This window comes from Hyperoodon ampullatus (assembly GCF_949752795.1).
Source record: "Hyperoodon ampullatus genome assembly, chromosome: 1".
Lineage (NCBI taxonomy): Eukaryota > Metazoa > Chordata > Mammalia > Artiodactyla > Ziphiidae > Hyperoodon > Hyperoodon ampullatus.
The window spans coordinates 16,770,889-16,783,870 of NC_136914.1; the positions used below are offsets into that span (position 1 = coordinate 16,770,889).

Sequence of the window (12,982 nt, forward strand, 5' to 3'; positions counted from 1 at the left end):
TTTTTTAAAAATCTTTTAATAGAATCTGTCTTACTCCAAATTCTCTGCTTTTTTGATTTTTAAATAGAATTTGTGGTTTGAATTAAACCCCACTTTTCGGAAATTGACCTTATCTAAAAAAGGTTTTTCTACAGATTTTTTCCTACACTGGCATTCACTTAGACAAAAAAGAGAAAAGGAGCCACACGGATATTTTGGAGGTAAGTACCTCTTGTAGGATAACCCTCTCTCTTTGTTGGGGGGCTTTGGCTAGGGGTGCACTCTCTGGAGGAAGCAAAACTCTGGAAGTAAGTTTCCAGAACTCAGGGCATTAAACAATTATGCTTTAACCTACATCCAGGGCATCTGACCTTCCAATTTTGTACTTTGCCAACTGCAAGGCAAAACTGCTAAAATCTGCTGAGTTGTCATGACAGACAGGGCCATATGGAAAGTGCTGGAAAAATTTCTTCTTAGACTATAATTGCCTTGATGGGCAGAAACTCCATCTTCTATTCAGCTGTGGAGTGTGCATGGCCCACAGCGCTTGAGAAAGTGTTCAGGGTTTCTCGTCCAAGGCTTCAAAGCAAAATTAAAATGGGGCATTGAGAACATTCTACTTGCCTGGAAGAGCCGATTATATTTTATTTCATTTTATGTATACGCTCATGTTCCTTAATCCCTGAATACATAATGTGTACACAGGTTGATGATATAAACAAAACAAAACAAAACGAGAAACGGTTATGTGGTTGATTTGTGGTCATGCAGGTGCAATTGCCTAGGATGCATTGCTCCCGTCTAATTGAGCATCTGGGTGCCCTAGAGAGTATTTGAGCGTGGAAGTCAGCAAGGCTCTGCAGCCTCACGGTTGAGGGTCAAACTCTGGAACTAGACAGCCCGGGTTTGAATTCTGCTCCACAATTTCTTAACAACTCTGTGTTTCAGCTTTCCCATCTGTAAAATCACTACAATAATTGTACCTAACTCGCCAAATTGTAATGAGAATTAAATAAATGAATACAGACATTTAAAAGTGCTTCAGAAGGCTTCTCACTCATAGTAAATACTTTGTAACTCATATTGTAATTATTATGATTTAAAATTTTTATTATCATTAAGAATCCAGGATTTTGTGCCATTACACACGGTTCTCCATAATCAAAACAGTTGATTGCAAATTTAGCAAATCCTCTCTCTCTCTCTCCTTCTTGTTATTTCGTTCCCTTCCTCTCTCCTCCTCTCTGTTTCTTTCTGTTTCCTTTTCTCTTTTACTCTCTTCATCTAGTGCTCTGGCTTTATATCCACATTGTGATACTTGATCTTGCCAGCCTTCCCTATGTCATGTTTTTAATGGCAGTGATGTGGGCAGAAGGGAGTTGTCCTGGGGAGAATGGCAGGGCTGTGCCGTCCACATCCCAAGGATGAGAAGGTGATGCTTCAGTTGCTAGGGGCCCCCGCTCCATGCCTCCTCCCACGTCCATGCCAAGGAAGGAACATTTTTCTGTGTGAGGGTTGCCTTCATGTTGGAAGGGGATGGTTGATGGTGTTATTTTTGGTCCCCACAAATGTGAATGTTTAAAATAGTGCTTTATTCAATCGGCATAAGTGACACATAGACTATGTATAGTGGTGGAATTGGGCCTGGCAGACGATGAGGGCCAGATCTCACCAAACCAAGAGTCGTGGTTCTCCACGGGTAGCACCCAAGGGATCTGCTCTGAGGATGGCCAGTACAGAACCCCCATTTGGGTTGCCTGGCAAATTCACTTACACAACTACTGAACTGTTTGAAATGGAAGCATCTCAGAGCCAGTGAACTGGGATTTGGGCTTCGTTGCCACGGGGCATGCCAGTGGGTTACATTTCCTCTCTGAAACTCTCTCCAAGCCGCACTGTACTCATGAAGGGTAAGTGTATTCGTTGTTCTTCTGTGCCTTTTGACTTGGTGCCCTGCAGGTCTGGAATTCAGCCAGTGTAACTGACCCGTGAGGCTGCAGCCCGAGCTATATTTAAGTGGAGGTTTATTGTCTTGCCACGGTTTTAGAAGTTTAAGGAACTCGTTTGAGGTGGTAGGGATTGGAAGTCGTGTCCCTTTTAACCCGTGTGCTCCTTTTTAGTGACTATAATTAAAAGTTTATTTGAAGTGTTCAGTTCTAAGTCTTTAAAAATGGCCCCTGTACCCTTCGAGTGCACAGTAAAGATGCTAGAAGGGTTTCTTCCTATTTTTAAACAAACAGATTCTGTTTCATCAAGTAGGACTTTGGGGAAGGAAGGACAGAGTGTTTTATTCCTGTGAAACGTTTTATTACCAGAACTTGATTGATTTGAGATGAAAGAGAAAGGAAATGCATAGATGTTGAGACAAACGTAAAGCTACCATATGTTCAAGGGAGATTTTGAAGTCTTTCAGAGCTGTCCTTAATTGATTTGAAATGCAATGCTGAATTTGGGTTTTATTTAAGAACAAGGGGGAAAAAAACCATCTAATCAGACTTGGGAGTGAAAGATGACAGTCAGTAAAGAACAGTTTCCTACCGGCTAGACATCCCTGTAACAGATTACATGGGACATTTGGTTGATTTCAATTAGAACCCACATGCCTCCTCCACCCCCAACACGCTCTCTTCATCTTAGAGCCTCTTCTCTCTACCCTCAAGTGTGGTTTCCGTATGACTAGGGAATAGACACTAAAAATATTTCTGGAATGACGTGACCCACTCTTACCCCATCCAGGAAAGGAACAAGGCTTCACAAGAAACAGCACATGCTTCCCTTTCATTTCTGGGAGTCCCGAGGTCGGCCTACAGATGCTGCTCCCTCCGTGGCCGATGGCATTCAGACTCCTAGCTGCCGATGGTGCCAGGCAAACAACTGGACAGAACAGCTCAGCTACGGGAAGCTGGCCACGGTCTCGGCCGGAGCCGCAGCCCCCTGGCCACAGACCACCTCTGCCGCCCCATCCAGGAGCCTTCCTTCCTCCCTCCGCCTCGCCCGGGCCCCGCCACAGGGGCTGAAGAACCGGGAGGTGGTGGCAGCCGCGGCCGTGGTGACTACAGCCTTGGGGCCAATCCAGGCACGTGGGACCCTGCTTCGGGCTACTCTGCAGCCCCTCCAGGGCCAGGGAGGGGCCCGGGACCGCCCCGGTGCTCCCCACTGTCTTCTCCTGTTGCTGAAACCTAGGCGAGGGCTCAGAATGGAAGGCGCCCCTCCTGAGCTGAATCTGCAGGCCAGACCGAAGGAGGTCGGGGAGGGGGTGAGCGGAGCTCAAGATCGCCAGGAGCTCAAGCAGCAGCTGCGGCCACTTCTCAAGCCATCGGCCTCCGCGCAGGGAGAAGCGAAATATGTGGAGATGCGCACTTCAGCTGGAGTCCAGAGGGACAGTCCCCGGACCATGAGACTTACTCTGGAGCAGCGCCCGGGGGATCAGAGGGGCTCTAGAAGCCCCGAGGAGAAACCCCAAGACAAACCCGGCAGCCAAGAGTGCGAGGCTCCAGCCCCCCAGAAGGACCCTGCCTCCTTGGAAGACTCCGGATCCCAGCTCTCCGGCGCTGATGAGGGCAGCAACCTCTCGCCTTCCTCCTCCTCCTCCCTGGTGGACAAAGCAGAAGAAGGGGGCCTTTCCAAGACGGGTGATACCACCACATCCACAGGGACTCTGGCCACCTCTTCCACATCTTTAGACTTTGAGAGCGACAGTGGTGAGGACGCAGTGAGCCGCCAGCCCAAGGGAGGAGACGAAGGGGAGAGACCAGGAGGAGGAGGTGGCACCGAGTGCAGAGACATGATTGCCAAGTCTCAGGGCCGCAGGGACCCCCCCCAGAATCAGGAGGCTCACTACATCACCACCCACGAGATCCAGCTGAGCGAGGTCGAGCAGGACACGGATTTCGACGTGGGCCTGGCCTCCCGCTGGGATTTCGAGGACAACAACGTGATCTACTCATTCGTGGACTATGCTTCCTTTGGTGGCAGCGACGAGACCCCAGAGGACGTCACCACGCCGAGCGAAGACGACGATGACAACAGCTGCTACCTCAGCACCGCTCCCAGCACCAGCGCCACCCGGACACCCAGCCCCACCGGCAGTGACCCCGCCCGCCCCAGCGCGGGCAGCAGCGGTGGCGACACCAGCAGCACGGAAGTGGGCAGCGGCCCCTCGGACAGCGACCCCACTCCCCCAGCCACGGGGCCTGGCACTGCCACCCCGTGTGAGCCCTTGCCGCAGCCGCTGGAGGCAGCCTCAGCCGCCGCAAGCAGCTGCGGGAGTGAAGCAGGCCAGATCCTCCTATCAATCAAACCGACTTCCCGGGCTATAAATGAGCCTAGCAACGTGTGTGCAAAGCAAAACATTATTTACGCTGCCAAGCATGAAGGCGACATGAGCCTCCGCGTCTCTACAGCTGCTGAACACAATTCCAGTTCACTGAAGCAGGACCCGGCTGCAGCCGTGGCTCAGGACCATGCAAAGAAATTCATCGCCGTCCCTGCTCGCCTGCAAACGCGGTGCGGGGCCGTCCGGGCGAAGGAGCTGGTGGACTCCTCCAGCGGGGCCTCCAGTGCCGTGAGCGAACTGGACGACGCCGACAAAGAGGTGCGTAACCTGACCTCCCGGGCCTTCCGGAGCCTCGCTTACCCCTACTTTGAGGCTCTGAACATCAGTTCCCGGGAGTCCTCCTCGCTCTCCGAAGTGGGCTTTGGGCGTTGGTCGGCCTTCCTGGACTTGAAATGCGCAGGCGTCGGAGCCAGGGTGGAACAGGGTCTCCTCAGGAGCAGCGCCGCCTCTATGGCTGCGGGTCTGAGGAAGGGCTGCGGGGCCAGGACGACCGCAGACCAGCTCTACATCCAGTCCAAGAAGTCCCAGACCAAGGCCTTGGAGTTCGTCGTCAGCAAAGTCGAGGGGGAGATCAAACACGTGGAGACACCTCTGTGCTTCCAGAAGCAGGTCCCGTCGGGCTCCCGCGTGGTCACCCTTCTCGAGCCTCTGAATGTACGTAGTGAGAGCAAAGCCAGCTCCGCCGCGGGGCCCTGCAGGGCCCCCAAGGGCCCCAGCAAGGGCCCCGGGTCCGTGTACACGGATGAAGGCTCAGAGACCTCCGAGGGCAGCAGGCTTGCCTCCCGAGCGGACGGCCCCCAGAAGAAGTCCAAGTTTGCTTCCAGTCTGCTCAAAAACGTCATCTCCAAGAAGATGCAGCGGGAACACGAGTTCAAAATGGAGAGGGGAGAAGTCAGTGACACATCCCACCCTAACCTCTCCAGCACCTCCAAGGAGACGGAGGGCCCTCCCCCCGGGGCTGAGAAGCAGCGGGAGAGGGACCTGCAGAGGCAGAGTTCTCGCCACTCGGAGGCCGGCTCTGAGTACACGGTGGTCAGCGTGTCGGATGCAGGTGGGGAGGGGTCCGTAGCTGGGTCTAAATCCCCAGTGTTCAAAGCCAGTGCCCCTCGGGAGAGCCATGCAGGCTCCGGCCGTAATCTCGCTGATGGACACCCAGTAGAGGTGTGTGAAATTAAAAAGAGTGCGTCAGACACTGTCAAGAGCATCTTCCTCCGCAGTCAGAACAGTGCCTTCCGGTCATGGAAGGAGAAAGAGGCTGAGAAGCAGGAAGAAAAGGCCCCCGTTGGGAAGCTGAAACTCCCCAAAGGGGGCGACTGGAGGGCTGATCTCGGGGAGATCTCTGCCAGTAAGTCCACCATCATGTCTCGCCTCTTTGTCCCCAACATCCAGCAGACACCCAAGGACAAGCAGCCGGGGAAGCAGGCCACCAAGCACCCTGCTGCCCAGGCCACCTCCACAGCAGCCATCAGGCCCAAGGCTCCCGAAATCAAGATCCGGCTGGGGAGCGTGCAACAGCCAAGCGCTGACTTCAACATTGCCAAGTTGCTCACACCCAAACTGGCCAGTGGCAGCACCTCGAACCTCCTCAGGACCACTGAGGACAACAGCAGGGCACAGCAGAAACTCTTCCGGGGGGACAGCCTGGAAAAAGTGCCCCAGTTCCAGGTGAGAGATGTCAGGGACAAGTCCAAGGCCCAAGGCCCCCTCCACCAGGTGAGAGATGTCCGGAAACTACTCAAAGCGTCAGGGGACAGCAGTGACAAGGGCAGCGTTACCCCAGAGCAGGGGCTGACCGGGCCCAAACCCAGGCAGCTGGCTCCTGCAGCTGGTGGATCGGGATCCCTGTCCCCCATGGTGATTACGTGCCAGGCCGTGGTGAACCAGAGGGAAGACAGCACAGACGGAGAGCCCAGGGAGAACGTGGGCAAAGAGGGAAGCAGCAGGGCCTTGAACTCCTCCTCTCCAGAAGGGACAGTCTTGGTTCACAGGGCATCTGGCAGGCTGCCCGTGGCCACCATCGCCCCCAATAAGCCTGAGCAGGGCTCGTACCTGCCCGTGCTCAAGATCGTCTCCAAGGCTCAGAAGACCCCAGAGAAGGTCAAGGAGGAGGAGGTCAAGGAGGAAGGAAAAGGCCCCAAGACATCCCACAATGCTCTGGAGAAGCTGACGGCGGCCGTGAGGTCCATGGAAGAGCTGTACAGCTTCAACAGGAACGAGTGGAAGCGGAAAAGCGACCCCTTGCCCCTGATGACCGACAGCCACGTCCTGTCGCTCATCGCCCGTGAGGAGAAAGAAGGGGCCGGGGGTGCTGAGCGGGACCCCGACAAGTTGGCCAAACGGCTGGGTGGGGCGGAAGAGCGGGGCGCCGGGCACAAAGGCGCAGGGGTGGTCCTGCGAGGGGGCCCCATAGAGCGTCTGCAGCGGAGAAACTCCAACCCGAGCGCCGAGAGTGTGTCCGCCCGCGCGGCCGCCTTTGAGAACCTGGCCAGGGAGAGGCCCCGGTCCCTCTACATCCCCCCGGTGCACAAGGATGTGGACAGAACCCAGCCCCTGCCCCCGCTCCCCAGCCACCGGAACGTGGTCACAGTGAGCGCCAGCAGCACCCAGAAAACTGGGGGTGTCGCTGGCAAGTTCCCACAAGGCCCCGCTCCAGAGAGCCCTTCGGGGGCAAAGGGCATCAAATCGCAGGGACTCCGGTCTCTCAAGATCTCTCCGGCCACTCGGGCATCTCTCGAAGAGGTGACCAACAGGAAAAATGGCGGCCATCTGGAAAAGAGCCATAGCGACTGTGAGAATTACCTGACCATCCCCCTTAAAGGGAGCTCTGCAGCTGGGGAGCTTGCAGGCAGGCCGGGGGCGGGGGCGGGGACGGAGGGGGAGGGGCCCCCGGGGCCCCCAGCCTCCTCAGCCACCACTCTCTGCAGCTTGCCCCCGCTGAGTGCCCGCAGTCAGGTCCCCAGTAGCCCCAAAGGCTCTCAGGTCAGTGGAACCAGCCGGCCAGCTTGGCGCACCAAGCCTGACGACCCCCGGGGGACGGTAGCCGCCCCCGCAGGGCCACAGAGCCCCGAGCATCCCCCAACCGCGATCTACCACCAGCAGCTGCTGCCGTTCACCCTCCAGGGGGCCCAGCCCCAGGTCCTCTGCTTCTCCCCACCAGGCATGCCTGCCCCGGCACCTGTGGGCCCAGCTCCGGTCCCCGCAGACCCCTTCCAGCAGCCGCAGCCTCCGCAGACCCAGCGCAAGATGCTCCTGGATGTGACAACCGGCCAGTACTATCTGGTGGACACACCAGTACAGCCCATGACCCGGAGACTGTTTGACCCCGAGACGGGGCAGTATGTGGACGTGCCCATGACCTCCCAGCAGCAGGCTGTGGCTCCCATGTCCCTCCCCGGGCCTCCCTTGGCCCTGAGTCCCGGGGCCTACGGCCCCGCCTACATGATCTACCCCGGGTTTCTGCCCACGGTGCTGCCCGCCAACGCCCTGCAGCCCACGCCAATTGCTCACACTCCAAGGGGCGCCGAGCTCTCCCCCGTGGCAGCAGAGCCCCCCAGCAAAGAGGCAGCTGCATCTTTCACCGAGGCCCCTTACTTCATGGCCTCCGGTCAGTCTCCCACCTCCTCCTCCTCCTCTGCCCCAGCGGCCACATCCCAGCTCGTGGGGGCCAAGGGCTTTGCCCAGCTGCATGGCAAGCCTGTCATCAGCATCACTTCGCAGCCCCTGGGGCCGCGGATCATCGCCCCCCCCTCCTTTGACGGCACCACCATGAGCTTCGTGGTGGAACACAGATGATGAGCGGTCACCAGAAAGCAGAAGGTCGCAGCTGCTGGTGAGTGGACATCACTCTGATAATCAGGTTTAAGGGATTAACAGCAGTCCTATTTCTCTGTGTGTGAGTGAAGGGGCGGACTTAGAGCAGCGGAGGCTGTCTCTAGACATGGGCATTTCGGAAGAACAGAACTAATCTTCTTGCCAAGCTTCCTTCTCTCCCCACTCCTCAGTCCCACAGCTGGCCTTTCCCCTTTGACCTTTCCCAATTGCCTGAGTGTTTTTCCCACAGTGAGTGGGAGGGAAGTGAACCCTGGATCTATCAGGTTAGCCTTGGGTGAAGATCGGCAGGGGGAAGAAATAAAAACCCGGTCTGGATTTTGTGGAGCGAGTGAGCTTCACTCTATTCTTAGCAGCCCCAGTGACAGGCACGAAAATCCTCGGGGACACCGTTACTCTGGTTACTGCTCAGAGTAAAGAAAGTCAGCGACTGACATTTTCTTGTTAGGAGGTTTTCTAAAATCTAGAGAAAGGCTTCTCTCCCTCCACCACATCTTCCTCTTGGAGTTTCTTATACAAAAAGGCTGTATTTTTAAGCTCTTGTTTTCCTGTTTTCAGACAATCAGAATACTTTTTCTTAGGTGAGTCCAGTCTTTAAGGTATTTTACATACACACACACACACTCGGCTTGACCTCCAGGAGAGGAGGAGATTCGGGGCCTGCAGTGACTCCTGAAATGGAGCTGCTGTGTTCGATCCAGTTTGTTCAGACTGAATCCACTATGCTCTGCTGCTGACGCCTACAAGGCACTCATTTTCCTATCTGCATTCTCTCCCTTCAGAAAAGAATCAACTCCCCCTCTAAAGGAAATCAGATGAAGTAGATGTAGATCCTGACACCCAAGTTAATTCAGATTCACAGGCAGGAATCCTGGCTGTAACTACAGTCCGTAGAACTTGATAGGAAAGGTGAGCTCGGGTTTTCTGAACCAGGACACTTCAGGTCAAAAACGTAAGACAGGGGCAACCTTCAGATACAGCACGAAGCTGCCAGCACTGTGGGGAGAAATTTGCCCTCTCATTCTCCTGTCCTCTTCACATGAGGAAGGGTTGACATCATAAATGCTTCCAAGGAGTTTCACTCCTTGGTAAGATCATACTGAACCAAGAAAGGAGAGGAACCCTTTCTATGCTTATATGAAAGAAATAAGCCATTCCTCTCTCTTCTGTACTTAAAAGAAACAGGAACATTGTTTCTTTCTTCAAGGAAAGAGCCTTAAATTAGGAAGTAGGCTCATTAGATCAGAGACCCAGTGTCTTCTCACTGGCTGTATGTTCTTAGACATGCAAACTCTCTAGCACACATGACACTCATGTGTCAATAATTTCTACTCAAAACGTATCTGAATGTCAGGTGATACAACAGTGTACTGCAAAATATAAAACCTTTCCAAATTAAGGGATTGTTACTATGCAGTACACTCCTTGGACTGCAAGACAACATTAGGCCACTGTTCAAAAATCCTTGGGTCCTTCTGTAAGAATTCAGGTGAAAGCACAAGCCTCATTTTACTTGCAATCTAGAAACAGATGATTTCCTTTCCAAGAATTTGCAGCGGGCCCTATATAATGACCACAAATACAGAGGGGAGGGAAGATTAAAGATAAATAATGTATCTATTGTTCAGGGTAGAAAATAAAGAAATATGCATGTGGAAGAGGCACAGATTTAGAGAATTCATTTTGTAGAAGGAAAAGAGTAGCCTATAGATAAAAGCATTTTCATCTTCTGGACAGGTGGGATGTTTACCTACGGCTCTCTGGGAGCAGCTAATCCTGCGAGGCCTTTGTGTGAGCTGTGCAGGTGCAGAACAAGGGGAAGGGAGGACAGGGCCCAGAGGAGGGAGGAACCGGGCACACGCTCAAATCATGTCCCTGTAGCAGCTGCCTTTGGCCTTTCTCCTGTCTGCTGAGTCTGGAGAGATTAGGCCTGGAGTTGTTTCCATCAGACACAAATACAAATCAGAGTTTTCTGTACTGGAGATTTGAACAGTGATTTCTTTGAAAGCTTTCCCTTCTTTAACCTTTATTTTAGTCCACAGCCCTAAAGATAAAAAGCGAAAGACTAGTCAGGAGCTATTATTAGCTTTTTGTGTACCGGCAAAAATCTAATTACCCAAATTCAGATAATGACTGAAATCCTTATAAAAATCCTTCAAAACTCACCATCCTGAAAGTTCTATGCCACTTTCCAAAGAAAAGCCAGATACATAAAAAAGAAATGTGTATTTCTTTTCCTTGTGTGAAAAAAATTTAAACAGGGTTCAGATATATCAAAAATTACATTGTACACCCCCATCCGTCAGTTGGTGTTCATACGGATGGTCAGTGTGAGAAGGCTTGGAAGCTGTTTTCAGTTTAAGATTTCCTTTGAAAACCAGACTTACTCCAGAGTTTTTCCTTGCCGTAGGGTAGGGTTTTATGTGCCCCTTTCAACTAGAAGTCACATAAATGGTTTGATCCAAGCACAGCATTTCACAGAGGAGAAAACTGGGGCTTAGAAAGAAACGGTTTTGCTGAGGCCCCCAGAACGTGAGAGAGCCAGGATGGGCCTGGCTCCCAGCTCCTGGACCACACCATGCGCTGTTTGTTTGTTGGTAGGAGGCATGAAACGCAAAAAAGATGGCAGAGAAGTGCAATGAGCCCCGAGCTGGCAGCCAGGACACCTTGGATCTGCTCTGCCTTTCCAGGCGTTTGTGAAATGAATGTTTGAACGAAAAGCACTAATTCCATCATTCATTCAACAAACGTGAATTACGTGTTTACACTCCGCCAGGCACGGTGTACTCCACAGTGAGGCTATAAAGCCACACGTGACCTGGTACCGTCCCACAGTCCAGGAGCCAGCTGGAGAACACAGACCGTACATGCAGAACTGCAAAACCAGTGTTCAAGTCCTGTCTTAACCTTTAAGATTCCTTCCAGCTCAAATAATAAGTATTTCATCATCTATTTTTAGCTGCACGTTGTAACAGGGAGCCTTTCTTTCTCCCCTGTATAGATTAGAGCATAGCCAGCTGCTGCTACTCTTGGATTATTCTGTTATGAATTTTCCTCTAGTTTTGCTTTCATAGGTAGGGTTTTTCCTGCTTCCCTTCCTCCTGTGGTGAAAATTGCAGTGTTCCTCAAACTTTGCCAGATCACAACCCGTCTCAGAAGATAAGTAGTAATATTACGTATTTTATTTGTATTTAGTAATGACATCACACATTGTGATAATGGACCAGGCTGTTCCCAGCCGGTGGCCCAGTGGCCAGAGAGTCACAACAGGAACCCATTGGTAACACACCAGTGTGCTGAGCACAACAGTTCAAACTTCACAACCTGTCCGTTTTTGTTAGGCCTTTTCTGTTTTAGGCCTTTGTTGTTTGTTCATTTTAGTTTTGAAAGTTCCTTCTCCACAGGACCTTTGATGCCTTTTCTGATGCGATTATTTTTGTTTTCTGTCATTTGAGGCATGTAGCTATATTTTTCCTTCCCTAACATATTCACTTTCATGCTTTCTCCTGCCCAGCCACTTAGATACCATATTTTTGTTTTAAAATTTGAGACTTGATGCTAAATACCGTTTACAAGGGCATAAAGATAAATGTGTAATAATAACAACAGAAAACTTTAATTGGCACCATGCCTGCTACCCAGTGGGTATTACAGTTATTTTGTTTCCTTTGAATGTCTATTCTTTTTTCTGTAAAACTTTACCCATTTGTTTCTTCATTTTTGAGTGTGCTTTATGTTGTTCCTACATCATTGGTCTTTCTTTTCTTCTCACCCCCTCAGAGTTATTTCTACCCCCTGAGCAGAGCCCCAAACATCAGCAACTGAAGTGGAAAGAGAAAGGGGGCTTCAGAGGGAGCTCTTTTCGGAGAGTCTTCTAAAGGGGCCCCCAGGGTACTTAGATCCTTGAACGCCATCCCCTTATGTTAAAATTGCAGGAGGAAATTGAGGCTCAGAGAGGTTTAGTGACCCTTCTTAAGTCACAGTGTCCCTCTGGGGCAGAGTTGGGACTCAAAACCTAAATCATCCCAGACCAGAGTCTATTTTCCATTTGCTTCTTTCTTACTGCTTCCCAGGACCCTTCTCTTTTCTCCCCAGGGCCACTCTTCTTTCTGGTCCTCCATCTTGGGGTCGGGCCCACAGTTTACTTCCCTCTTTTCTTCCCTTGCCTTTTATTTGAGAATTTACTTTCTGTTCTTTACTATTTTTTTTTAATACCTTATTGTGGTTTCTCCTTTCCCATTCACTTGAAGTTGATTTAGTTTAAAGCCTCACCTTGCTTTTTCCCTTCTCCTCCCTTTTCTGTTTGGAGTCTGTTGTTGGATTGTAGCTTTCCCCATTCTTATTATTTTGTGCCTTTCTCTACAATTTTATTGCCTTATATTTTCTTCTCAACTCTCTACAAAATTAATAAAAAATGAAAAGTAATGTGTATTAATCATTTATTATATACTAAGATTTAACATGGTGCTACTTGATTCTTTAAACGAGTGGGTACTATTCTTATCCCTATTTGACAAATGAAAAAATAGCTTGTCCCAGATTAAGAGATCAGCTGAAATCCAGGCTCTTCAAGCTTGGGGGCCCATGCTCTTATTGGTGACCCCTAGTTTGCCCACTTTCTCCCTCTCTGCCCTCCCCGTCTCAGTGCCTTGTTCTGAATTGTCCTTCTTCCCTTATTTGGGAAAAAAAGGGAGGAAATAAGGTAAGAAATTGACCCTGAATCTGGTCATGTCTAGCGTATACTAAGCCTCCATATGTGTTTTTCTTTTGATTAAAATTTAGCTCTCCTATGTCCCAAGAGAAACAGTTCCAGCACTTCTAGGGGCTGTGGCTCCCAGT

The 12,982-nt window shown here is 51.3% G+C and overlaps 1 protein-coding gene across 1 annotated transcript; it reads left to right on the forward strand.

Moving 5' to 3' along the window:
- Positions 1-1,830: 1,830 nt before the first annotated feature.
- Positions 1,831-8,107, forward strand: LOC307055828 (uncharacterized protein C4orf54; the record flags this gene model as incomplete). The annotated part of the gene is made up of 2 exons (XM_079708099.1): positions 1,831-1,889; positions 2,716-8,107. The coding sequence occupies exon 2, from the start codon at positions 2,747-2,749 to the stop codon at positions 8,105-8,107; it is 5,361 nt and encodes a 1,786-aa protein (XP_079564225.1). The 5' UTR covers positions 1,831-1,889; positions 2,716-2,746.
- Positions 8,108-12,982: the final 4,875 nt, after the last annotated feature.